Raw genomic sequence first — 23,487 nt, forward strand, 5'->3', positions numbered from 1 at the left:
ATACATTTCTCCATTCCTTTCAAAAATGCTAGTTGCATTTGGAATGTCTTGATCGGGATGTCGACGCCTTCCGGCGTAGGTCGCCCTCATAATATGAGCGGGAAATATATTTCGTCGATACAGCAAGAACGTCAAAGCAACACTATATATCCATCATCCATACCATCTAGATACGATAGATACTTCATTGTCATTACGAAACATCTGCTCTCACTTGTCGCCAACAAACCGTATCAGATGATACCAAGCGCCTCAAAGTTCGCGAAATACCGCAAACGCTTCGTCGGCATTATTACCCTGGAACATCGACCCACCATGATTAAAATAATATCGCACGCCATAAAGAGTGACGCACACCGCAACGAGGATAACGGGATAATGTTGCACTTTCACTGTGTTCGGTCCGAGCCACTATAGCAATCAACGCTTGTAAGAATTTGATCCCGCCAACACAAGAAATATAAAAGAAGGAAAGGAAAGAGAACAAGATAATGAAAAACTAGATATGACACGGTTGGAAATTGCAATGTATTAGAACTCTCTTTCGACATTATTACACGCAATACAACAAATACAAACCCGGAAAATACAGTTAGACGATTACAACAGAAGAGCACATACACATTACTACATCAATTGAACACAGTAAGCTTACAAATACATGAACACCAAACAAAAGTCTGAGAGTAACACAAGAAGTGAATAGAGAAAAAACTAAGAGAAACGTTTACTTAAACATCTTTCGCACTTTATCAAAGAATGAAGCCTTGCTCTTCGGCGCTTTCGTATGCTCTTTGGAATTCTTATCTGATGTAGGCTTTGGCTCCGCGACGTCCTTGGGAATATCTTCTGCATTGACGATCTCAGGGGCAGTCGAAGTGGACGTATCAACAACTTCCGACACAGTGGTGTCCGCAGATGGCGGTGACTGGGTCTGTGTATAGTTGATAATAACTGGCTCGTCTTCCGCTGTGGTAAGCTTAGGCTGCTGCAACACGTTGATATCCACTGCATCGTCAGGGATGGCAGGTCCGGGAGGAGCATGGGATGCTCCAATGGCATCTTCCTGGGTAATAGGCTCCTGCTCGTTGGACTTGATCGAAGGCTTCGGTAGCTCGTCGTTCGGCTCAAGCGAGACTTCACCTGAAGGTGAAGACAAACCGTTAATCTTGCCTTGCGATGGTGCGGGCTCGAGAACACCAGTGTCAATAGGTGTAGGCTCGGGCTCAACTGGAATTTCGGGAATAATCTTTTGCGCAGAGTCAGTAACCGTCGACTCGGATTCCATAATCGCTGGTTTGGGTTCATTCAACGTTCGCGGATCAACGGTGGATACTTCACGGAACTCTTGGATGTCACTTGCATTGGCCGGAATCGCAATGCCAGGTGTTCCCAAGAATGGGGCGTGGAGAGTACTTGATTGCGGCATGACAGTAGGTGTTGGTGCCAACTCTTCCTTGTGCTCGACTCCATTCGTTGCTCTTTCAGACGCGGGCTCGACGGCAGTTATATTTTCAGTTGGCTCACTCGCAATTTTTTCCACAGGACCAGTCTCTGCTTCCACTGCAGCTGTGTCAGCAGGTGACTCAGTTGCTCCGGTAGCTGTTGAGTCTGAAGCTGTCGTCGCGTGAGCTGCCGATTCAGTGACTGCTGGTTCGGAAGCTTCTTCGGGCTGTCGGGATGATGACGCAGCAGCAATAGGGATCCCGCCACTTTCCGGAATATATCCACCAGGCAAGTTAGACACCGTGCTTGCAGCAGCAATATCGTCTAAGTCTAGAACATTATTTGTTATACCAGACGAATCCGTCTCTGTTTTTGCATTGGCATCAATCACCCAGTTGTTGTCAACAACGAACTTCAACAGTTAGCTTTGCCTCATCGATCCTGTTTTCATCTTATGTGAAAAATAAAATAAAACGCTGATATACCTTGTATATGATTTTTTCGCTTGGAAGTGGAATAGACACGGACCAGGATCCATCGACGTTCTGGGCAAGTGGAGCAGACTTTGACCAGTTATCGAAGGATCCAGTGACGTATACCTCTTCCGCAGGCGGATCGGACGGCCTGTTTATAGACCACGCATTAAATTCAGTCTAAATATATGCACAAATGGAATAATTACCAGTTAAATGTGTAGGAAAAACCCATTATTCTAAAGCTGCGGTACACTTTCACAGGCACCCAACTGTCGATCTGTGTGATGACAAGAATGGAAATGACCTAAGGGTTATTATTGTAATATAAAACCAAATGGCCGAAAGAATAAAGAAGGTACACAAAATGTGAAAGGAACAAGAGAAGAGAATGGAAGGATTACAGGAGTTGCAGAATGTGTCAGCGCTTGAGATCGCGTGGGTTTGGTGGAGTGGCGGTCTGTATGACGCGTGATGGAAGCCAAAACTGACAAGGAACAATAGCAAATGGATGAACAAGATATTTTGCACCGCAATAAACTTTAAGGTTTACACGCCAATTTTGATATCTCTAGTATGTCATTGCTATTTTTGTTGGGAAGTTGAGTGTGCCGCTGATTATCAATGGGTTGACGTCAGCGAAGGAAGCCGCACGCTACTGCCACGTTCTGCAGAGTAATTCTCCTACAGCATTGCTAATCGGTCACCAGTTTCGTTCATGTTTTCTCTCGAGACAAAGTATAATACAATGCAGGGATATTTAGACTGCTGGAATGTCGGCGAAGACGGCGAGAGACGCGACGGATAGTTACTATGATAATATGTAGACGTATCAGAAGTTTTGCATAAAAGGCCACGACAAGCGAAATATCTGCTGCAGCATAACCAGCAATAGCGAAGGTCGGCATGATTTACAAACTTGAGAAAGTAGTAGACAATTAATACTAATTGTTACCTTTATACAGTGTCGATGTAAAGCAGGATTGCAGTCAATCTTTATAATAATATGTCTGCTCTGCTCCGGGAGTCATGGAAATTAGACTACCACAAGACGATGCGAAGATTCCATTTTTAAGGAAGGACTGGTTAACGGAGACCTAGCGATAACTTACTATCAGGTTAGTGTAATATAGTCTTCTTGCCCGATCTCAATTTCCTAAGCTATCTGTTGGCAATATCCCGTTTAACCGAACAAGGTATAAAATTCTTAACGTCGTGAGACACAACATGGTATATCTTATATTCGAGGAGCGTGGTGAACAGGTTGCCTACGCGTCATAGAGAGACAAATATTCAAATAGAGCTCCTTGCGATTGCTCTTCTTGTATCAAAAGATGTTCATGAATCATGAATTCCTACAGCGTGTTATGGATGCATTTCTTTCCGTGAGCATACCTGCCTTGATATACATATTCGCGCGACAGAGCTAGTGGACGTCAGTATTGCTTCACTGCGAGTGAGATAGTAACATATATATTCTGTAGATTCTTTTAGATTTAGTGACAATTGATCCATGTACAGTTGCATGATAGTTAGTTATGCATTGTCTATTGAATTCGCGCGAGTTTATACAGAGCGAGTGTGGAGTTTCACATTTAACCACAATCAACTACGAAATGGTTGCAGCTCCGTATTGTTGTTGTGGAGATCCTTGTATAGCGCAAACCAGGCATCATTATTATTACTATGAGACCATCAGGAATGTGAACATTAAAAAATGTAGGATAAGGTAACAAAAACTACAATGTTCTCGTCTGACGTCTCACTGTCTGTTCCGATTTTCACGACTCTTGATAAATGAACAATCGCCGACATAGTTATCAATTTTAATTCAGGATTTCCTTATACAGTGTACAGCCGCCAATTCCCCTTTTAGTATGAGACCAGGTAATAACAAGGAATCTGCCCTGAATTAAATGTATAGCCATTTTACGTTTACTCCATAGATATAAAAATATTATGTGCACGGACTATTAATAGTGCAGCGAACTCTCGACGCGCGTGGAGAATGTGCCCCTGCTGCCTAATCTGTACTTCATGCACCAGCGTCCTTTAATACTACTTACCAACATATCTCCTCCCTCCCACTACCACTTCAACCTGTTGAATTGAACTCCTGCCGCAACGACAATCGATTAATATTATGCGACATTTTCCTCTGCTCCTGGCCGGGCTCGCTGGCCTGGCCACCATCGCGCCAACGTCCGCGACCCGTTTGATTAAATCTACGTCGCTTCAGACTTGCATCGAAAACTCCGACTTCTCTGCCTCGTTGTTCAACGTCCTCTTCACACCCGAAAATAGAACCGTCTCTATCGACATTGTTGCTGTTTCGTCGCTCGAGGGAAATGTCACGGCCAAGCTCACGATCATCGCCTATGGCTTGACTGTCCTCACCGATACCATTAACCCGTGTGACCTTGGGATGGACCAGCTGTGCCCGATGAAGCCTGGCCAGTTTGACCTTCAAACGGACACGACTCTTGACAGTAGTGTCGTCAACAGCATTCCTGGTATTCTCTACCATTGGGTTGCGATTTCCTTATTGTGGTCATACTAATGTGACGTACAGGTATTGCCTACACAGTTCCAGACCTTGACGGCACAGCAAGGGTCGTAATCTACAACTCTAGTGGCGCACAGCTTGCTTGTGTCGATGCCAGGCTTTCCAACGGTAAGACTGTCAATTCAACAATTGTCAAATGGGTTACTGCGGTAATTGCTGGCCTCGCGCTTGTCGTCTCGGCCATCGCTTCAGGCCTTGGCCACTCTTCTACCGCCGCACACGTGGCCGCTAACGGATTGTCCTTGTTCGGGTACTTTCAGAACATCGCGATTATTGGCATGTGTTCAATGACGCTTCCACCTCTTACATCGGCGTGGGCTCAGGATTTTGAGTGGACCATGGGTATCATCAAGGTAAATTTCATGCAGAAGATTTTCAACTGGTATATTCAAGCCAGTGGTGGTACACCATCCACTCTCCTCCAGAATCTGAGTTCGGTTTCGATTAATGTTCAGAAACGTTCACTCGAGTACTTAGCCAAACGATCCTCTAGCTTGTTTGCCCGATCCAACAACAATTCTGATCTTGCGACAATATCGACCACGTATACTCTTCACGGTATCAGACGTGTCGCGTATCTTGCCGGCATCGAGATCACAAATTTGTTTATCACCGGTTTCACATTCTTCATTTTCTTCACTTTCTTTATCAGTTTCGTCCTTGTCATGCTCAAGTTGATCTTTGAGGGTCTGGCGAGATTGAATTGGATTGCTCCTAACCGATTCGGCGAGTTTAGACACAGATGGCTCACGATCATAAAGGGTACAATGTATCGAATGATTCTTATTGGCTTCCCGCAGATGACCATTCTTTCACTTTGGGAGCTAACTGAGCGCGACTCACCTGCTGCTATTGTGCTTGCTGTCGTCATGCTGCTTATGGTCAACGGCCTTTTAGCCTGGGCGGCATTCAAGGTCATCCGCCTTGCCAAGCGCTCGGTTGCTGTTTACAAAAACCCGGCCTTTATTTTATATTCGGATTCTGCAGCCTTGACTCGATGGGGCTTCATCTATGTTCAGTTCCGAGCGACTGCCTACTACTTCATTGTTCCGGTCCTGCTCTATACTTTTGTCAAGGCCTGCTTCATCGCGTTTGGTCAGAGTGCTGGTACAATGCAGGGCATCGTGCTCATGATTATCGAGTTCTTCTATCTGCTCCTGATCTCGATTGTGAAGCCATACATGGATCGGCGCACGAATATTTTCAATATCACAATACAGTCGGTCAACTTTTTGAATGCGATTCTATTTTTCTTTTTCACGGGAGTGACCAAAGTTCCTGGCATCGTGATCGGTGTGATGGGCGTCGTTTTCTTTGTTCTTAATGCCGCGTTCGCGTTGGTCTTGCTCATTATGATTATCATCTCGTGCTTGTTCGCGTTGCTATCAAAAAACCCTGACACCCGGTACCAGCCAATGCGGGACGACCGCGCGAGTTTTATCAAGTCTACCGCACAATTGCCGGGAGTCATGGAGCTCGAAGCGCTCGGAGCGACCGCGCGAGGTAACGCGAATTCGAAATACTAGATTGAAAATTAGACAAGCGTGGCAAGGAGACATATATGGCAAGACACACTTAAATCCCAGAAATTCTTACTATCTTGTCAACTGTACATTTTTTCTTTGTGACTTATTATGTGCGTAGGATTTTGATTTCATTGTTATATGGATATGATTTATGCTACTTGCTAGGGTCCCGGTCTGATCGTGTTTTTTTGGGAATTAGTCTATTATTTATTTTTATGGTACTGATCGGGATGTTACCGGGATATGCGTCTGACTGTACTGACGTGATTTGGTTTGGTATCGTGTATTATATTGTTAATATCACTTATGGCAAAGTGCGAATGTATCTATCAGTTATGCTATGATTTGATGGCATGGTCAGGGGAAGTAGGTGGCATCGACTGCATGCTTGCCAGTCTCAAACTCATTGTATGCCAATGCTCGTATATACTACTCACCTAACTGGAATTATATTTTTGTAAGCATCATCTGTAGTTGAATTAAGCATAACCGTGGTGAACTACTGGCTATGACATCTCACGTGCTTCTGACAACAGACCTAACCCACACCGTTTCTGATCGGCTGGCCAACTTAAGGCCTCGGCCAACCTGGCACCGCCGCACAAATCGGCTCGCTAATTGTTAACCCCACATTTCTTGCTCACTTCGTAACCACCTCGACTACCGATTCGTCACTCTCACACTTTTCATACGCAATACTACTGATAAGAAAATATATATCGCTTAATATACAAATTTTTAACTTATCGGCTATTACGAAATGGACGCTGCATGCGGTCCGTCAACGCCACTCGGTGCCCTCCGGAAGCATGCGACAGCTGACCGGTCACTGCACCAAGACCGCTTGGTTTCTCAGTCGTCATCATCGGCTTCACAAGCGGGGCCGTCATCAGCTGGTGCTACGTTTCGCACGAGTGCGCAGCAGGAGGGAAGTCTTGATGGTGGATATGCTGCGTTTTTGAGTGCGGAAGGAGCGAGAACAGGCTTAATGGCGAGTGGGAGCGCAGATTTCATTTCCGGAGATTTGGCCAGTATGAAGATATCTGAGCAGCAGCTGCAGCAGCAGCTGCAGCAGCATCGTCATTTCGAAAGGATGGTGATTGCGCAGCAGCAAGATCATCTGGCGTTTCGGCCGCAGCAAAGACAAGAACAAGCGCGGCTGTCGTCCACGGATTCGTGGCACGAGGATTTCATGCGGTTTCTTGATGGACCAGCGAGTATGCCACCTGTGACAGTTCCACAGGAGAGCGCGAACTTTAGTGGGTATTTGCCAATGACGGTGGACCAGCCGTTTGCCTATTCTCAAAGTGTGCCGATATATCGACAAGTTGTATCTACGGCGCGGAGTAGTACTGCGGAATCTTCGTGGCAAGATGCGGCATTTAAGGAGGAGTTTGATCGGATCCAAGAGGCAATTTCACTGCAGGATGGTGCGGAGCAGACAAAGGAGGGTATGGATCAGCAGGAGGATGACGACGGACTGGCTGCCATTGCTAGTGAATTACTGGAATCATTGAAGGCGAATCAGACACAGAAATTCAAGGATAGTACGTTCCTAGCTCTCATGCGGCGGCTGAGGGATAAGGAAATTGTCGTGCAAGGGAATAAAATGGTTGAGGCAGTTAGTAATGGCGAATACGCTGGATCGTACGCCGCTGGGGAAGGAGTAATTAGCTCGCCTTTTGACAGCGCGCAGAAAGAGCTGGGCGGTGAAGGAAAATTTTGGACGGGAGCGTGGGAGGAATCGTTTTAAATGTGTTGATGGTTCGGCGTATCATGTTAAGGTTACAAGGCATATGAGTATTCTATTTATCAAGACTGATATAATGCATTTTATTACCCTTTATGCAAGCGTAAATATAAAATAATAGCTAACTTAACTATATAATTAAACAAATGCGCTGTAGATCATAGGGTGCCTGCCCACACAAATACTGGGGCGCCGGGTAATTAACCATCATGATAAGTTCGCAGTAGGTCGTTGATGCTCTCTCACACCGTGTTGTGTTCCAACTTCGTCCGCAGTCTCCACCTCAGACGAGCGAGCACGCGCCTGTCTTTACTAAGCTGCCATCGTCAGCATATAGTGGTTCAGTCGAGTATCTTCCAGAGCGATAAAGGCTAATTGAGTCCGCACCCTACGACTCAGAACTCTACATATTGTCGACTACCTAAGTGCTTTACCCAACCTACATTCTATCCAAGAATCCTCCATTTGTCATAGCAGTTGCCGCCGCAGTGCACCACGGTCATCACGTCGCCGCACATTGCCGCGTACATCCCGCCGCCTCCGCCTCCTCCTCCTCCGCCAGGCGCAGAAGACGACTCGCCGCCGCCGCCGTATACCCCGCTGCCCTCACTCCCGCAGCTGTCCCTCTTCATGACCACGACTCCGGCCACAGGCGAGGCGGCTGCTGCTGCTGCTGCTCACCATAGTATCATCGCCCAGGTCCAGGCTCACACCGTCGGTTTCTTCTCGCACTCCGATGCCGCCACCGACGCAGTCCGCGACAACACTATCACACTCGAGCTCCGTGGCCACCGCTTCGTCCTTCAGCGAGAGGAGCTCATGGCACTCCCCGAGAGCGTGCTCCTGTGTCTTTTTCCCAATGGCGTCTTTGTCGATGGACAGGGAAACATGGTCAACAATATATCCGGCCACGATATCATCTCAGTTGATGTGCGGTTGATTCTGTGTAGTTCGTGAATATTACCTAACATTGCTAGTTCTCTCCAAACTGTCTCGATTACGTCGTCGACACATTCCGTGCCGTCTCGACTACCGTCACACCGTCGCCGCCGTCCTCGCCGACATCTTCACCACCAGCTTCTACGACAGCGATTCCCCCAGTATCCCCACCACGGCCGGCATCTCCGCTAACCTCGTCAGTTTCCATTCTCGCGCTCAAACCCGCCATAATAGTCTTACAAGAAGACCTCGACTACTACGTCATCCCACCGCCCACAGTCGCCCATCTGAACCGGACAGCACCGGTAACACACTCTACGACAAGCCAAATTTCCCCGTCCCATCGATTTTCAAAGCTGCTTCACCACCATTCTATAACTCTATCCGAACTCGAAAACAGACCAGATTTGACCAACTCTGCCATCCTGCAACTTCCAGAGCCCTACAATTCCGACTGGAAGGATGAGTACATTCAAGTACTACCAACCTACGCCGATGTCGTGCGTCTCAAAATCGGAGTAGGAAACAAGCTACTTGCCGAACGTGGTATATTTTCTGCGCTCAAGCGGGCACGACAAGCAATATCTGATGCCGTGCCCTTATCTCCCGGCGAAACACTCGAGCACGCTCAAGCGGCAGGAACAGCTGAGAAGCATCTCCTGGATATGCTCTGCTCTTCCGGATTTCATGAGGCAGACGAATGGGGTATTCGAGAACGCGAGCCAAACAAGACAGTCATCAGCTCCTTAGCACTAGTCCGTCTCCTCGCAACGGCCGAACCTGGAACTCCGACCGTACAATCATCTTCCGAACAACAACATCAGCAAATGGCCATCAATCCCATGGCCCAGAAGCTTCTTCTTTTCTGGCGAAAACCGGCCCGGAAATGCTGGTGGGACCAGTTAGTTGTCAAGGGCATCGAAGGATTTGATCCCGATGTCGAGGTAAAAGTGCATGTTAGACGGATGTGGACTTTGGAGTTGTCTGTAGTCGGAGTTCATTAGAAGTTTTCACAGTTTGATTGTTTGTTCGAGGGTATGCGTGAAATTCGTTACTTGGTTTGATTATAATGGGATATTTTGTACACGTCTGTGTAGTTACGCATTGCTGTTGCTCGCCCCCCACGAAGAATTATCCAGCTGTCAATATCTACCAAACAAACTTGTGCACTTCATATCACAAAAGCCGACATCAAAAAAATATTTGATACATAATATATGTAACTTAAAAAATATAAATAGGGCCGAGCTGGGAATTGAACCCAGGACCACTCGCAATCTTCAGAAGGTATTTCGTCCCAAAGCGAGTATCATACTACTAGACCACACGGCCAACCACTTCTGTGTTAGAACCTTCGACGAAAACTTTCTATATGGAAGTCAGTTTAGGTCACGTGATAACAATCGTCGTCAACGCCTTATACCTTTGTTATTAAAAAATGATTTCGGAAAGAATCCATCCGCCTGTCGCACGCAAATTCTTGTTGTAAAGGTAGGTTAGAATTTATTGACTTGTTATTGATGGGCGAACATGGCGTAAATAGCAAGAAAAGCTAAACTCCCAAGACCCCTTCCCTATCTCTCAACTTCAAAGTTCTCAAAATTTTTTGAGCACGAGTTATATTTCGATATGAAATTTAAAAGACACAAGCAGTCGACGCGAAAGTACGTATCTGTAATTTAATGGCTTTGCAAGATATGAACTGCTAAGCGAGAACTTAGGATCAGAGGATCACGACGTCGACAACATTCACCACCACTGGTAGACAAAAAGAAACTGCAAGCAAGAACAGAGGATGGCGCGAAAGTGAGCAAACCGAAGAAGAAACTGCCGAGGAAGAAGGACGAAGTCGGTGGGAATACGCCACGCGCATTTGCGGAGTTAATGAGTCGTTTGAACAGGGGAATAGTTACTAAAGATGCATCAGAAGAGAGCGAGAAGGATGGCAACGTTAGCAAGAAGAAGGAAGGTGACTCAAAGAAGGAGAAGAAGAAGAGATTATTGGCCGTTGCAGCCGCGGAGAAGAAGGCGAGGAGTGAGGTTAGGAAGCGGGAGGAGTTGAAGATGTTGCCTGGTGAATCGTATGCTGATTTTACGAGGTAGGCCGCTCTGATCCTGATCGATTTGTCGCTATTATAGCATGAGCGCTAATATAGTCATAGACGAGTCGACGAAGCGCTACCTGTCGTGCGAGCGAAATCAGGAGTCCCATCAATGGAAGCAATCCGCAAAATGAAGAAACGCGAAATCGCAGAAGCAAATGGTCAAAAACCGCTACGGTCAAAGCGCAAGAAAGGAGCTGCCGCAGAAGAAGAAGAAGAAGAAGACAACGACGACGACGACGGTGTAGACTACAGCGACAATGAGGCAGAGGAGCGGAGATACATGGAGCTCAAAACGAAGCGTTCGAGCTCGCCTGATCCATGGAAGAGGTTGTCTCGACCCGCGCCTCCGAAGTTCGGAGAAATTGCAGCTGCACCACCGGTCTTGAAAGTTCCGTCAAAAAAGTTGGTGAACGTCCCTAAGAAAGCGGGATCATTGTCACAGAGATTGGCATTAGAGGCGGAAAGAGAACAAGTTATTGGCAAGTACAGGGCGATGGTGGAGCGGAACCAACGAAAATTGCATCTCGACGATGCGTTGTAGGATAGGAAACACTGGCGTTTTATATATCGTACTTGTACAATAGCCACTAATAAAGATCACACAATAGTTTACATTCTTATTGCAAAGCAGCACGGTATTCATACATCATATATTCGTACAAAATCCCCAGTACACAAAACTAAGGCTCACATCTATGTTTTATCATAGCAAGCAACTGCGCAACTGGATTACTTCTTCTGGTTTTCGGTTGCAACCACAACAGATCTCAATTCATTAACAACTCGGTCATATCCTGCCCCTAACGCTTTCGAATTATGGAGGAGTCGCGTCGCCCACTTTTGGTCCATGGAGCCAATTAGCACACCAAGAACAATTTTGCCAGTAAGCTCACACAACCTGATCTCGGTCTCGATGTTTTGCATAGCTAATCCATAGTTAACAAGCCATATGCCAATCTGAATCCTCTATCGAGTCTTACCTTCTTCGGTCACCGCCTCTTCAGTCAGCGCCTCTTTGTCGTCGTCCTCCTCACGGTCCTCATCCTCGTCCTCTTTACCAAGCGTTTCCAAGTCGCTACTCTGATTGCTTTCTTCATCAGCATTTTCTTCAACTGCACCCTCGCCAACAGCTCCGGCGGACATTGATCCGCCAGACGAAAGCTTAATCTTCGCAGACTTCGCGTATGCTTTTCTTTCTCGCGAAAATATATGCATTATTGCCTTCTGAAGTTTGGGTACAATGACCACGTCGATACCCATGTGAGCCAAATTCTCCCTCTTGACTAGGACGTTCAGGGAGACCATCATATCAATTGTTGCGCATATCGCCTATATTCGTGAGCACTCAAGCTAGCCGGTATTAGTGTAGCAATACATACGGTGTGTCTCAGACTTAGATGCGCATGAGACAAAATGATGCGTTCGAATCTTTCCATGATCTCGTCCAACTTTTTCCTAAAGTCATTGAAGGCAGCCGTCGACCTGAGATCAATAGCCCGCTTCACGCGCCACATCACGTAAAACCGCAACGTTGAAACGCCGGCGCACAAGGCGTCGACTTCATCTTCGTCCGGCGAAGCAATCCGTTCGAGAAGCGCCATAATAATCGTTAAGTTCGGGATTTCCGTATCGCGCGGTGTATAATCCAGAGCCTCGGAAGTATCTGTAATCGACGACACATGCATGAGTTTGGTGAGAACGGTGGTGATAGCGGCCAATGCATCCTTAGTGAACACCGTAGTGGCCAGGTCATTTTCCAATCCTTTCACAGTCGCACGGAATGCCGTGGAAAGGTCGTCTTGAAGGTCTCTAATGCGCGACTCAACAATTTCGGATACGTAGGCGCAAGATTGAGCATGTAAAACTGCCTGAGCGAATTCTCGGACAATCGACGCATTGTCGAAGGACGTGAATATTTTACAAATGGTGTCAAAAACGTCCTGGTATGCCACAGTCTGTCGCAGTTGCTGATAAATGTCGAGATTAATGAAATTATGATACCGAAGAACATTACACGCTGTTTCAGGATCAGACGAGAACTTCTTGAAAAGCCTAGGTAGAAGTGGGATAAGATCCTCTGAGATTTCCTTTATGCGCTCTTCACGTTCATTGCCTCTTGCACGTTTCACTCGTTTGTCTGTTAAATTCTCTGGGGGTCTGTCAGCGGCGTCAGCAGCGCCAATTCCAATTTCTAAGAGGATTTGCTCTTGCTGAGCGGTCAATGCGATCTGCATCTTAATCTTGTATCCAATAGAATCTTCGTTGTCGTTCGCTGAGACTGAAGGATCGAAAAGTGCATAGTTGACGATTTCAATCCAAGACTATACATGAGTTAGTTCATAACTACGCTGTTTCAGCTATAAACGTACCGATAATTGGGCAACATTCCATAAAGCTTGCGCAGCAATTGAGAATCGAGACTCAGTACGCCCACCAATCAGTATCTCCAGTTTGGACATATGAATGGGATTTCCAAGAGACTGAGGATTGTAAGACTCCAAAACCTCAATGATAGACTTTAGTGTGAACCAGGATCTCGAGACCATATTTTCGTCTCTGCCGCCCTCTTCAGCAGAGGCGACATCACTTTCATCTGCCACTTCGCCAGATAAGTATTCGCGAATATCCCCAACGTCACCGATGTTAGTCAACTTTTCAGCTACAATCTCTTTGATGTTAGCCATGAAGAAGCCAACAACTGCCTTACGAACGCGAGGATTCGTGTCAAACACTAGCCCGCAAACCGTATCAATATCCTCCTGTTCTAGGAATCCAACTGCCCTAATTGCATCCAATAAATCGATAACCGCAATGCGAACAGAATGATCAACGTCATGTGTCGCCATTTCCACAAGCCGAGAAGTGAATCTCTCCGTAAACTGTCTCAGACCACCGATGAAGTAGTTATCCTTGTAGAGTTTAGTCAAGCCCTTGACGACTTCGTGGCGGGTACTGCCGTTTGCATCAGAGAGTATCCAACCCATATAGCGGAGGTAGGCGCCCTCGAAGAAGACATCAGGCAGCGTCTGCATCCATTTTCCTAGCTCGCGGATACAGTCAGTTCGAATTTTTGCATCGATATCGCGGTACCTGTGAACGAAAATAGTGTCGAATAGGTCACTTATGAGATTCTCGAGGGTCTCTGTCTTTTGTGCATAACCGTCAACTGTAGCCTGAAGTTTCTGTAACTTGGCAACTGCGGGTCTGGGCTTAATTTTCTCTTTCTCCAGCAGCTTCGTTGATCTTCCTGTGGCTTTAGCTATATCGGCAGCCGCGTTACACAGGGCGGTGAGAATAGAAAGACCGACTGTGGTAGCAGTATATCGGAATGGGCGAAGTGTCGAGCTGGACATCGCAGTAATCCAAATTTGGATACTTTCCATAAGTGAATCGTCCTCGTATAATGTTTCACGCTCAGAGCCCTTGTCAATAAATGCTACGAAAAAGTCGACAAGATGGCTTCGGAACTTCTTGAACTCAGGCCGCTTAGACACAAGTGGATAGTCGCTCATCTTCTTTTTGCCGAAAACATCTTGAATTTGTGCTAAAGTTTGTGTAACGGAATCTTGATCCTCAATATCGTAGGCTGTTACGGAGGAATGGCATCCGCAGCACTACGGATGTCAGTCAATATCTGTCGGACATAAAGTCATTCCAAATTACGTACTTGTAGGATAAAATTGACCATTTCCATCATAGCCTGAACTTTATTCTTTTCATAGTTCTGAATCCAGTCTGCCGCAGTTTCTTCTAAAGCTGTGCCAGCATCTTTCACCGCCTCTGCGCGACATGTTAGAATCTAACTTGTATGCATCACAAGGCACGCACCAAATAACGCGTTTACGTCGCCACCATCCTCCTGGATTCCCCCGCTAACGCTCGCTCGTTTGCGGCCACTTGAAGCCGAGTTTTTGGTGGTAGCAGCTTTATCTGACGAGTTGAGTATTGTAGGCGCACCATTCGAAGGCCGGGGTAGCCGTCTGGCAGAGGTGGCCGGTGAAGTATTGCTAGCATCGCTAGAAGCCGCCTCCTCAACTACATCTGCCATATCTTCGTCGTCAGCATCTGAAGTTTGCTCTTCTGCTGCTTCTCGGTCCTTGTATAAGTCCGATCGCGACGAGACACCACGCTTGCGCTCTAAACAGACACATGTCAGTTTATCTCCTATAGAGTCGAGATCTCTCCAGCAAACTGTTATTGCAAGCATCTCTAGCACAATACATTTATTAAATTACGCACTTGGATATCGCCTGGAGTCAGACGCGGATGTGAACGACGCGGTCGCATTCTTTCGTCTCTTTAGACTCGCCTTGTCAATAATGCCAGTAACACTCATTAGCTCCTCTTCCTCGTCCATTTCTTCATCACTGTCAATCGGTTTCACGACCTGTCGCGAGGCTGTCATTGGAGGCGCGGGCGGAAAATCTGTAGAGCCTTGCGAAGACATCGTCGACGCTCGCTGATGACTGCGAGTGAGTGTGCGTGCTGGCATCTAGTAGTCGCACGGTCCTCGGCTAAGTGATCACCCGTCAAATCTTGTTTGATTAGTTGCTCGTTCTACGTTGCTAAATAGTATGAAGTAACTGGTGTTTTCGTATGTTGATATCCGCTGAGGTTCGGAAGGCTTTGTAGACACCGCCGTGCTGCGCGGACGTTACGCGTCGAAAGTCACTTGAGGTTAGGTTTCGACGCGTTCTGGGCTTCTGGCATTGCTTTAACTGCTTGACGAAAACACACGAGAATCATCGCTCACACCAATCTCCATAAAGCTTCTACAAAATCTCATGATAAAATACTCTACTGCCTTTCGACAAGTCAAAGTAAAGCCATTGCAAATAATAGCGGCACCTCCTTCTAATTTGCACCCTAACCCTAGCACATACTTCAACAGGGATACAATCTATTCGAGATCATAAGTAGTTGCGGGGTTAGCTCAGTTGGGAGAGCGTCAGACTGAAGCGAAAACTTCGGTTGTTGTCATCTGAAGGTCCTGTGTTCGATCCACAGACATCGCAATTTTTTTTGGTGCGTTACAAACTACTATTTGGGTTGTTATTACTAGAGAGAGAAAAAAGCCGTCAAATACGAATAATATCGTAAAGAGGATTGGTTGGTTTACTCTCCAGAATGTCCATTGTTCATCTTACATATACTGTTATTGCGAAAGCGATGACAAAACAAACTATGGACAGCAACTATAGCGACAAATATGGCAATAATGACATAGTGATGATTATAGTATGCCGGACCATCCCTACTTCTTTTGCCTGTTCTTTGTTCCCCATCCCCCAGATCGATACAGTGGCGTCTGTGATGACTGTTGCTCTTCTAGAAAATTACGGCAATGTTTGGAACGTCGATCATGGCCGTCCTTGACAACATTTACATTTTTCTGACGCGATCCCACAGGGCACACCGCGACCTACCCCTCGCCGGATTGCCTAGATTTATGATCAACGCCTGAAACCACGCTCTGTTCGCATCGTCGAGTCTAATTCTGCCCTCGGTTGCGATATCTGGCAATGCTCTGCAACTGTCGACGTCATCCTTCAATAAGGATGCACACTTAAAAGTAACAAAACTTGCATCTCTGCTATTCCCGTACTCTAGCAGTTTGCGTTCTATCGCACGGTCTGAAGATTTCACTCCTCATACGTTCGATCTCACAATTTGCAAATTTGTACGGCATTTGCACAATGACTACTACGCAGACCCACACGCATATAGCTGACCCTACAGAGAAGTACTTCAAGCTCAACACCGGCGCTACTATCCCAGCAATTGGCCTCGGTACCTGGCTATCTGAGCCGGAACAGGTTAAGTATGCTGTTAAGGAAGCGCTAAAGATCGGCTACCGTCACATTGACACGGCTACCATCTGTATGACTTGCCAGCACTATTATACTGGCACAGATTAACTCTCATCTAGATGACAATGAAGAGGCTATCGGTGATGCCATTCAGGAGTCCGGTGTTCCACGATCCGAGATCTTTCTGGTCAGTAAGCTATGGTGCAATTCTCACAGACCAGAGGATGTTCTCCCCGCTCTCAGCAAGAGTCTGGAAAAGTTGAAGACTGATTACCTAGATATGTACTACATGCACTGGCCGGTCGCATTGAAACCTGGCACAGAATTATTCCCTAAGGATGAGAATGGACATGGTGTTGCTGATCCATTGGGCACAGACTATGTTGTCACTTGGAAGGCCATGGAGAGGATATTCAAGGACACAAAGAAAGTGAGAAATATTGGTGTTTCCAACTTCACGGTCGGCCAAATGAATAGACTGTTGAAGAACTCGGATATTGTTCCTGCCGCTACGCAGGTCGAGCTTCACCCGTACGACATCCGTGGCGACATCAGAGAGCTTGCCAAGGACCATGGGATTCACGTTACCGCCTACTCTCCTTTCGGTAACTTGAATCCAACGTACAAAGATAAGCTAAAAGAGAAGGGTATTAAGGGCAGGCTGATTGACGATCCTGTTGTGAAGAGGATTGCGGAAAAGTATAATGCCACCCCGAACCAGATTTTGATTTCTTTTCAGATTGTTTTGGGAAACTCCGTTATTCCGAAGAGTGTTCATACTGAGCGTATCAGGGAGAATTTCACGATCATCGTTCTGGACATCGAGGACGTTTTCGCTATGTCCAAGTTGCACAAGAATGCTCAGTTCAACACTGCGGAGGGCACATTTGGTCCTGATTTCGCTCCCAAAGAGTAACGTGGACCAGGATCATTATAGTCTAGATGTGGATTAGTTTTTGTTAATCGATTGGTTTGTATTCACATCATTGTGCCGACATTACTTTAGTTTAGAGATAATTCGTAAAGATTGGTCATCATTGTTCAATGCAGTATATTCTAGCGATAATGGACAAACGACATTGTATTGACTCTGGTTGTTGTCACTATGTGCTATTACCAAAATCGTAGGTAAGCCTTGTTGTCATTAATACAACTAGAACGTAGAACAGTAGCGAAGTGTCCCGTAAAATCATTTGTAAATTTCTAACTCGACGGAGCCGCTCGCGGCTTACAGATAAGATGCAAGGCTAGGCGAGCATTACCGACTGACTAGGATGCCCCACATCCCGTGCGAATCGCGAAATCATAATACGGCCGATTATCTATTTCCCTCGAGACTGTCTACGCGCTTCAGCACAGTAGTGAGCAATCAATTCCGTTATCATTAGTCTGACCAATTAAATCGGCTAGATTCATTAGTCACCTCGTGCAATTCCCTAACATCCCATATGAAACAGCAAGCTCTACTGTTCCTAATTACAGAAGTAATTGCGCAGAAGAATCAACCCTCAGGAATACAGGGCGAGGAACCGCAAAAGGGACTACATACTGACAAATAATAACAATAACTGACTCCATTAAACAGCGGATCATAGTAATTGTGGAGGATCAACCCGTTCGCAAAGATTCAAAACTTATGCAACAGCTGCCGATCACGTTTATTCCTCCCTTTCCTGGCCTAGCATTTTCCAGAGTCGCTCCTCCTGGTATCCCTGGTGTTCCGCCCGGTGTTGCGTATGGACCTCCCGTGGGGCCTGCAATGCCAGGTGCAGGGGGACCTCCACTCGGCAGTCCTGTAATTACCAGTCCATCCGTCAATACTCCACTCCCACTATACACCTCCCTAGCGACCGCTCCATCCAGCGAGAACAGAGAGCCACATGTCGTTGCTCTACTCGATCCGCCACAGTCATACATCCCAGTGCCTCCCGGTGTCGCTGTAAGGCTTCCGCACGTCCGGACAACACCGCCGTCCGATGTCGAACAAAAGCTTGAACTGCAACAGCTTTCTTCTGCGAACAAGCAACTCATGTCTAACGAACTGTTTCATCTTCAGTTACGGACGGATCAGGCGAGTGAAGTGATTCCAGCAAACGCGACTGACTCCGCGTTTATTCGAAGTCAGATGGACGTCCTAAATCAGCTGAATGCTATTTATACATGCAGCCCCAGTCAGTCGCTCTACAATATCATAATGTCATTTCGTGCACATCTTCACACGGTTATGCAAAGCATGCGACCGGTGACATCGCCAAACACTTATCGCAGCGGCGACGGAGCACGAGGTGCACACGCACAGCAGCCACAGCAACATACGCGATTTACGCAGCTGCAACGGAATATGTCACAACTTCGCATGAATGGCACACAGTTAATAAATGCTAATTCCAATGGCAGCTCATATCAGTATGGTATTCCTCAGAGAGTGATGCCGCCAGTCATGAATGGATCAGTATCAGACACTTCGCGAACAAGTATTAATACCCCTGTATCAAAAATTCACAAATCTCCTATAAGTCCCTTGCCAGAGATTACACAAGAACTAGCCTCAGATGCCAGAATTTCGCCGAATCTGCAGCAAGTTGCACCAACACTTAGTCAGCCAACCATGTTGAGCATAGAGCAGAAAGATACACAAAATGAGTGGGCCCCAGACATTTATGCGAATAGATTTATTCCCGCCTGGCTTAAGGTATTTCTTGTTTGCCAAAATTTATTTCGGCGACTAATGGCATCAGAATGTAAACACGTTTTCTGCATTGAGAACAGAGTCGACTGAGCCTCCAGGTTTTTGTCTCAAAAACTATGTCGACGGATTTGCTAGCCTAGCATTAGTATCTCGAGAAGTAATTCCACCGTTCCGCTATGAACCGCCGGCAGTCACCACTCGGTGGCCGGATCTTTCAGCATCTACATACAACTCCAAACTTGCCCAGCTGATTGACATGGAGATCAAAGCACAAAAAATGGAACTAAAAACATACGACATGTACGGCGTGTGTCTAGAAGAGAGTGACTACGAAAAGGCATTATTCAAGCTAAAATGCCATGGTATTCGAGAATTCACGCCGTCAGTGTCAATTGGTGATCTTCTATTATTCCGACAACTTCGACCACAATATTCAGCATATGAGAACCTCGCATTTACAGGATACGAACACTCAGGGTACATTTGGCACATGGATAGAGGCAACGGAGAAGTCATCGTTCGAATCGACGGATTGCTTCTTGAGTCGAACAAGTTTAACGTGCAATTTGTCTTAGATGAAGCATTCCATTCAAAATGTGCAAATGCTGTCGAGAAGTTACATGACGAGATGCAGGTTGAGCCATCGGTATGAGTCTTTCATTTTAGTTTATGTTCAGATACCAGTAGTAATGCAATTCAGGGATTTGCTCGGAAAATGCTATTTCCTGAAAATGAAGATGGAATTATGCAAACGACTTTGTCCAGTGGTGTTTTTGATCTCGAGTGGTACGACAACGACCTCAACTACGAACAGCAACGGGCCATTGATTCGATTCTGAAGCGCAATTACGGTGACGTGCCATTTTTGATTTCCGGTCCACCGGGAACTGGTAAAACAAAAACAATGGTCGAGCTCGCCCTGCAGCTGGTCAAAGTGTCACCACGGTGCCACATCTTATTGTGCGCTCCCAGTGATGCTGCTGCAGATACACTAGCTCTGCGACTACGTCTGCGTCTGAATAATAAGGAACTGTTCCGGTTAAATCACTTTACACGAGCATTCGCCGAGGTGCCGACGGAATTACTCGCATTCTGTGCTATCGAATGCGTGGATTCGCAAGATATGTTCGTTATTCCAGAATTCAAGGTTTTAATGAACTACAAAATAGTCGTTTGCTCTTGCAGGGATGCCAATATCTTGAATGAGGCGCAATGCAGTAATAAGTCCCTGGGGAAGATAGAAGGATATATGATGGAGGCATTTGGAAATTCGCAACGGACGCTACATTGGAGTGCACTGCTGATCGATGAAGCTGTACAGGGTACTGAGCCGGAGACAGTGGTCCCTCTGAGGGTAGTTTTGCCTGACATGTCGTATGTTGATGAAGTCCCAATAGTAGTGATGGCTGGTGATCATCGACAACTGGTGCGTAATCTATAATTGCGTCGAAAATATTTTAATATTGTCTAGGGACCGCGGACAGCTTCAAGGCAAGACAATGCCTCCCAGTTAGACGTCTCATTATTCGAACGCCTAATGGAGCGAGCCTTTTATGCAGAGCACCCTTTAGCTCGGAAGCAACAACTGCGGAATGGTAGAAAACCGAAAATTCCTTACATTCGTCCGGCATTCTCAAATCTCGTTCGAAATTACAGAAGTCATCCTGCTCTAATTGCTGTGCCATCGTCGTTATTCTACTATGATACGCTACTGCCTGAGGCGACGAACGTCAATAGCCTATGTTCTTGGGAACGGCTACCAAACCATAGTATACCAATGTTGTTTATTGAAAATAAAGGTCCCGATGAGATGGTCGACGAGGGGATTTCATGGTTCAATGCCGATGAGATTAGTCTGGTGAGAATAAACTCAATCCGCTTCTGGTGGGCAGGGATACTAACTACCTGGCAGTGCTGTTCCGTCGCTAAACATCTCGTCGATAGAAATCTCGTTAGGCCGTTTGAAATCGCAATTGCAGTACCATTTCGAGAGCAGATTCGACGAATCCGTCATAAGCTCCGTCAACAACGTCTCCGCGACGTCAATGTTGGCCCCGTCGAATCATATCAGGGCGCCGAGCATCGCGTCGTGATCGTCTGCACCACACGCACACGTGAGAGGTTTGTTGAAAATGACTATCAACAAGGTATGGGCCTGATCCACGAGGCCAAGCGGTTCAATGTTGCTATTACACGGGCTAAAGAACTACTTGTTGTAATCGGCAATTCCGATATTCTGCAGCGAGATGAAAATTGGCGAGCATTACTGTCGTTTTGCTATCGGAATTCATTATTTGACAAAATTCGGCCATCTGAATGGAAGCCGAGTCCGGAAGAGATTAACACTCCTTTGTACTATTCGCGGATTGAACATGGTATCGTTTATAAGAGTCGGACGTTGAATAATGGTGTTCTGGCAGGTCAGGTAATGGATGATCCGATGTGGCTTGCTGGATTTGCGAGCGAGGAGGCATATCTTACTGCTTGACTTGCAGCTGGCATGGGTCAATAGATATTTAATTCGCAAAGTCGTTGCATTTGTTGTTTGGGTTAGGCTTGTTTTCAGCATTTGTCAGTATTGTTTATTTATATTTAGTGCTACTCAGGAATTTTTGTTTATTTTGGAATGTTTGATATTCTCCTGTGCATGTGCATAATCGATAGTATATCGGACCACATTATATAAATGTGTCACACGGATTACGCAACGTGATGCATACGGGTGCCAGCAATGAGACTGACGAAGATGGATATGCATACAACGAAACATTTATTGATGCGCCTATATATACACACGCCCATCGTTACATTTATGTCAAGACATATAAGGACAATCCGCAGCAAAACTCTCCTCATAAAGCCAATCAATCAATTTAATCCTTCTGATAGTCATCAGGGTAGAAAATCAGCCGCTCGACACCGTCCTTGGTGAGCACTACCATACGGATAACACCACCTGAGCTTCCGTCCCATTTTATAGCCTCCGTTAGGGCTACCAAATATGTCAGTTCAGAAATCTCAAGGAAACATTCACATCAAAAACATCGTACCTGACTTAATAAACTTGATGGTGTCCTCCTTGGTCATATTGGGTTTATATTGAGTGTTACAGAAACCGTAGATGTACTAGTCGAGCCGTTAATATCATTCCTGTCTATTAACTACACGACTGATATATGAGTTTGACCTACAGTAGATCCACTACCAGCGATAGCGTAATCTTGCTTATGCATGCTTCCTCCCAGTGGGATACTGTAAACTTCACCGCCATACTGATTATCGTAACCAGCACAAATAATACCGGCTCTAAGGCTCAAGCGTTAACATTCGATCTCGTAAATATGATATGAGCTCCGAGGGACATACGTCAGCATATCCTTGTTGGCGTAACATAGCTCCTGGAAGACCGCTGCAGCGACTCTGGTCGATGGCGCTTCAGCATTTAGGACCCTAATATGAAATACAGTTAGTATTAGAGACCGATCAATAGTTTGAGTCGTCAGTGCGTACGTGTACATCTGCAGGTGGTATTGAACGATGTCGGCGACGGCTTGAGTGTCAGCCGCTGATCCTGACCTATAACAACGTTAGCACTGTGTCCAGCAATTCAAACCGTCTGAAGCAAGATCACCTACCTACAGCACCATATAGTATCGTGAACTTGCGTGAGTTTATCTGTCACACTGCACTCCACGTCAGTTGCCTTCTAATAACCATCACTTCCTGCCCACTAACCGATTCGCAATAAAAGCACCCGTAGTAGTACGACTGTGACATAGATTAGAACATATTCGAAAACTCGTGAATTACCCGATTAACTCACCTGTCGGCACCAAGGATGACACCACCGTCGAATGTTACCGCCATACTATATGGTCAGATCATTGCCTGCATTCAATCCAGGTTTCACAATCTAAATATTCCAATATTACTTACATCGACGTTCCAAGACTATAATAAATAGCAGATATTAGTATCCTCTCGAAGAATCTACCGATGAATACCATCAACCGCAGGTATTTAGAACTCGACTTACTTGACCTCACCGGTCTTCAACGCCTTCATATCAACTTGTATTCCGTTCATTCTAAAATCAGAATGTGTCCAGTATCCTTCTAACCAAACGAATTGTGATCAAGAGATTATATGGAATTATGTATGATGTATGATATATCACGAGCAA

At 46.0% G+C, this 23,487-nt stretch overlaps 10 protein-coding genes and 2 non-coding genes across 12 annotated transcripts; 7 read left to right on the forward strand and 5 right to left on the reverse strand.

Annotated features, from left to right (window-relative positions):
* Nucleotides 1-51: 51 nt before the first annotated feature.
* V1513DRAFT_445869 (uncharacterized protein) lies at nucleotides 52-2,400 on the reverse strand. Its single transcript, XM_066898180.1, has 4 exons — nucleotides 2,129-2,400; nucleotides 1,932-2,070; nucleotides 749-1,858; nucleotides 52-411 (listed from the first exon to the last, which is right to left on the reverse strand). The coding sequence occupies exons 1-4, from the start codon at nucleotides 2,152-2,154 to the stop codon at nucleotides 253-255; spliced, it is 1,434 nt and encodes a 477-aa protein (XP_066753280.1). The 5' UTR covers nucleotides 2,155-2,400; the 3' UTR covers nucleotides 52-252.
* Nucleotides 2,002-2,400, reverse strand: V1513DRAFT_400701 (uncharacterized protein; the record flags this gene model as incomplete). The annotated part of the gene is made up of 1 exon (XM_066895492.1): nucleotides 2,002-2,400. A coding segment is annotated over one exon (223 nt), but the record flags the coding sequence as incomplete, so codon positions are not given.
* Nucleotides 2,401-4,062: 1,662 nt separating this feature from the next.
* On the forward strand, nucleotides 4,063-6,011 carry V1513DRAFT_458855 (uncharacterized protein; the record flags this gene model as incomplete). Its single annotated transcript, XM_066899717.1, has 2 exons — nucleotides 4,063-4,432; nucleotides 4,492-6,011. The coding sequence occupies 2 exons, from the start codon at nucleotides 4,063-4,065 to the stop codon at nucleotides 6,009-6,011; spliced, it is 1,890 nt and encodes a 629-aa protein (XP_066753282.1).
* Nucleotides 6,012-6,637: 626 nt separating this feature from the next.
* On the forward strand, nucleotides 6,638-7,853 carry V1513DRAFT_445876 (uncharacterized protein). The gene has a single exon (XM_066898181.1). The coding sequence runs from the start codon at nucleotides 6,772-6,774 to the stop codon at nucleotides 7,762-7,764; it is 993 nt and encodes a 330-aa protein (XP_066753283.1). The 5' UTR covers nucleotides 6,638-6,771; the 3' UTR covers nucleotides 7,765-7,853.
* Nucleotides 7,854-8,017: 164 nt separating this feature from the next.
* On the forward strand, nucleotides 8,018-9,908 carry V1513DRAFT_445878 (uncharacterized protein). Its single transcript, XM_066898182.1, has 2 exons — nucleotides 8,018-8,691; nucleotides 8,739-9,908. The coding sequence occupies exons 1-2, from the start codon at nucleotides 8,392-8,394 to the stop codon at nucleotides 9,702-9,704; spliced, it is 1,266 nt and encodes a 421-aa protein (XP_066753284.1). The 5' UTR covers nucleotides 8,018-8,391; the 3' UTR covers nucleotides 9,705-9,908.
* A 32-nt stretch (nucleotides 9,909-9,940) lies between these two features.
* On the reverse strand, nucleotides 9,941-10,032 carry V1513DRAFT_t62. Its single transcript has one exon. It is a non-coding gene; the product is annotated as a tRNA-Pro (tRNA).
* A 129-nt stretch (nucleotides 10,033-10,161) lies between these two features.
* Nucleotides 10,162-11,431, forward strand: V1513DRAFT_415615 (uncharacterized protein). Its single transcript, XM_066895818.1, has 3 exons — nucleotides 10,162-10,364; nucleotides 10,422-10,799; nucleotides 10,863-11,431. The coding sequence occupies exons 1-3, from the start codon at nucleotides 10,330-10,332 to the stop codon at nucleotides 11,344-11,346; spliced, it is 897 nt and encodes a 298-aa protein (XP_066753285.1). The 5' UTR covers nucleotides 10,162-10,329; the 3' UTR covers nucleotides 11,347-11,431.
* V1513DRAFT_485197 (STAG domain-containing protein) lies at nucleotides 11,360-15,511 on the reverse strand. Its single transcript, XM_066900464.1, has 7 exons — nucleotides 15,045-15,511; nucleotides 14,634-14,942; nucleotides 14,473-14,585; nucleotides 13,175-14,419; nucleotides 12,185-13,126; nucleotides 11,786-12,134; nucleotides 11,360-11,731 (listed from the first exon to the last, which is right to left on the reverse strand). Exons 1-7 carry the CDS (start codon nucleotides 15,295-15,297, stop codon nucleotides 11,535-11,537), a joined length of 3,408 nt encoding a protein of 1,135 aa, XP_066753286.1. The 5' UTR covers nucleotides 15,298-15,511; the 3' UTR covers nucleotides 11,360-11,534.
* A 216-nt stretch (nucleotides 15,512-15,727) lies between these two features.
* On the forward strand, nucleotides 15,728-15,820 carry V1513DRAFT_t60. The gene has a single exon. It is a non-coding gene; the product is annotated as a tRNA-Phe (tRNA).
* A 996-nt stretch (nucleotides 15,821-16,816) lies between these two features.
* Nucleotides 16,817-17,946, forward strand: V1513DRAFT_445892 (NADP-dependent oxidoreductase domain-containing protein). Its single transcript, XM_066898183.1, has 2 exons — nucleotides 16,817-17,553; nucleotides 17,617-17,946. Exon 1 carries the CDS (start codon nucleotides 16,896-16,898, stop codon nucleotides 17,529-17,531), a length of 636 nt encoding a protein of 211 aa, XP_066753287.1. The 5' UTR covers nucleotides 16,817-16,895; the 3' UTR covers nucleotides 17,532-17,553; nucleotides 17,617-17,946.
* Nucleotides 17,839-22,083, forward strand: V1513DRAFT_479537 (P-loop containing nucleoside triphosphate hydrolase protein). The gene is made up of 5 exons (XM_066900305.1): nucleotides 17,839-19,307; nucleotides 19,354-19,950; nucleotides 20,005-20,730; nucleotides 20,776-21,162; nucleotides 21,217-22,083. Exons 1-5 carry the CDS (start codon nucleotides 18,252-18,254, stop codon nucleotides 21,790-21,792), a joined length of 3,342 nt encoding a protein of 1,113 aa, XP_066753288.1. The 5' UTR covers nucleotides 17,839-18,251; the 3' UTR covers nucleotides 21,793-22,083.
* On the reverse strand, nucleotides 22,062-23,485 carry V1513DRAFT_445899 (nucleophile aminohydrolase). Its single transcript, XM_066898184.1, has 10 exons — nucleotides 23,341-23,485; nucleotides 23,241-23,255; nucleotides 23,128-23,172; nucleotides 23,040-23,072; nucleotides 22,940-22,987; nucleotides 22,815-22,880; nucleotides 22,671-22,754; nucleotides 22,496-22,610; nucleotides 22,355-22,430; nucleotides 22,062-22,296 (listed from the first exon to the last, which is right to left on the reverse strand). Exons 1-10 carry the CDS (start codon nucleotides 23,388-23,390, stop codon nucleotides 22,178-22,180), a joined length of 651 nt encoding a protein of 216 aa, XP_066753289.1. The 5' UTR covers nucleotides 23,391-23,485; the 3' UTR covers nucleotides 22,062-22,177.
* Between the last annotated feature and the right edge of the window lie 2 nt (nucleotides 23,486-23,487).

Source organism: Lipomyces chichibuensis (genome assembly GCF_038497645.1).
Source record: "Lipomyces chichibuensis strain CBS 12929 unplaced genomic scaffold V1513scaffold_18, whole genome shotgun sequence".
Lineage (NCBI taxonomy): Eukaryota > Fungi > Ascomycota > Lipomycetes > Lipomycetales > Lipomycetaceae > Lipomyces > Lipomyces chichibuensis.

Excerpts from the sequence above, each read along its gene's own strand:
- V1513DRAFT_415615 (XM_066895818.1), top strand. The coding sequence starts at position 10,330 with ATGAAATTTAAAAGACACAAGCAGTCGACGCGAAA. Across the intron at positions 10,365-10,421 it reads CACAAGCAGTCGACGCGAAA|GATCAGAGGATCACGACGTC; the intron begins GTACGTATCTGT and ends GCGAGAACTTAG. Across the intron at positions 10,800-10,862 it reads TCGTATGCTGATTTTACGAG|ACGAGTCGACGAAGCGCTAC; the intron begins GTAGGCCGCTCT and ends ATATAGTCATAG.
- V1513DRAFT_485197 (XM_066900464.1), bottom strand. The coding sequence starts at position 15,297 with ATGCCAGCACGCACACTCACTCGCAGTCATCAGCGAGCGTCGACGATG. Across the intron at positions 14,586-14,633 it reads CGACGTAAACGCGTTATTTG|AGGCGGTGAAAGATGCTGGC; the intron begins GTGCGTGCCTTG and ends CATGTCGCGCAG. Across the intron at positions 13,127-13,174 it reads GGAATGTTGCCCAATTATCG|TCTTGGATTGAAATCGTCAA; the intron begins GTACGTTTATAG and ends ACTCATGTATAG.
- V1513DRAFT_445876 (XM_066898181.1), top strand. The coding sequence starts at position 6,772 with ATGGACGCTGCATGCGGTCCGTCAACGCCACTCGGTGCCCTCCGGAAG.
- V1513DRAFT_445878 (XM_066898182.1), top strand. The coding sequence starts at position 8,392 with ATGACCACGACTCCGGCCACAGGCGAGGCGGCTGCTGCTGCTGCTGCT. Across the intron at positions 8,692-8,738 it reads ACGATATCATCTCAGTTGAT|TTCTCTCCAAACTGTCTCGA; the intron begins GTGCGGTTGATT and ends TAACATTGCTAG.
- V1513DRAFT_445892 (XM_066898183.1), top strand. The coding sequence starts at position 16,896 with ATGTACTACATGCACTGGCCGGTCGCATTGAAACCTGGCACAGAATTA.
- V1513DRAFT_445899 (XM_066898184.1), bottom strand. The coding sequence starts at position 23,390 with ATGAACGGAATACAAGTTGATATGAAGGCGTTGAAGACCGGTGAGGTC. Across the intron at positions 23,073-23,127 it reads GTCATCCTTGGTGCCGACAG|TCGTACTACTACGGGTGCTT; the intron begins GTGAGTTAATCG and ends TCTATGTCACAG. Across the intron at positions 22,611-22,670 it reads GCCAACAAGGATATGCTGAC|AGCCGGTATTATTTGTGCTG; the intron begins GTATGTCCCTCG and ends CTTGAGCCTTAG.
- V1513DRAFT_445869 (XM_066898180.1), bottom strand. The coding sequence starts at position 2,154 with ATGGGTTTTTCCTACACATTTAACTG. Across the intron at positions 2,071-2,128 it reads TTTTCCTACACATTTAACTG|GCCGTCCGATCCGCCTGCGG; the intron begins GTAATTATTCCA and ends GTCTATAAACAG. Across the intron at positions 1,859-1,931 it reads GCGAAAAAATCATATACAAG|TTCGTTGTTGACAACAACTG; the intron begins GTATATCAGCGT and ends TAACTGTTGAAG.
- V1513DRAFT_479537 (XM_066900305.1), top strand. The coding sequence starts at position 18,252 with ATGCAACAGCTGCCGATCACGTTTATTCCTCCCTTTCCTGGCCTAGCA. Across the intron at positions 19,951-20,004 it reads AGATGCAGGTTGAGCCATCG|GGATTTGCTCGGAAAATGCT; the intron begins GTATGAGTCTTT and ends AATGCAATTCAG. Across the intron at positions 20,731-20,775 it reads CTGGTGATCATCGACAACTG|GGACCGCGGACAGCTTCAAG; the intron begins GTGCGTAATCTA and ends AATATTGTCTAG.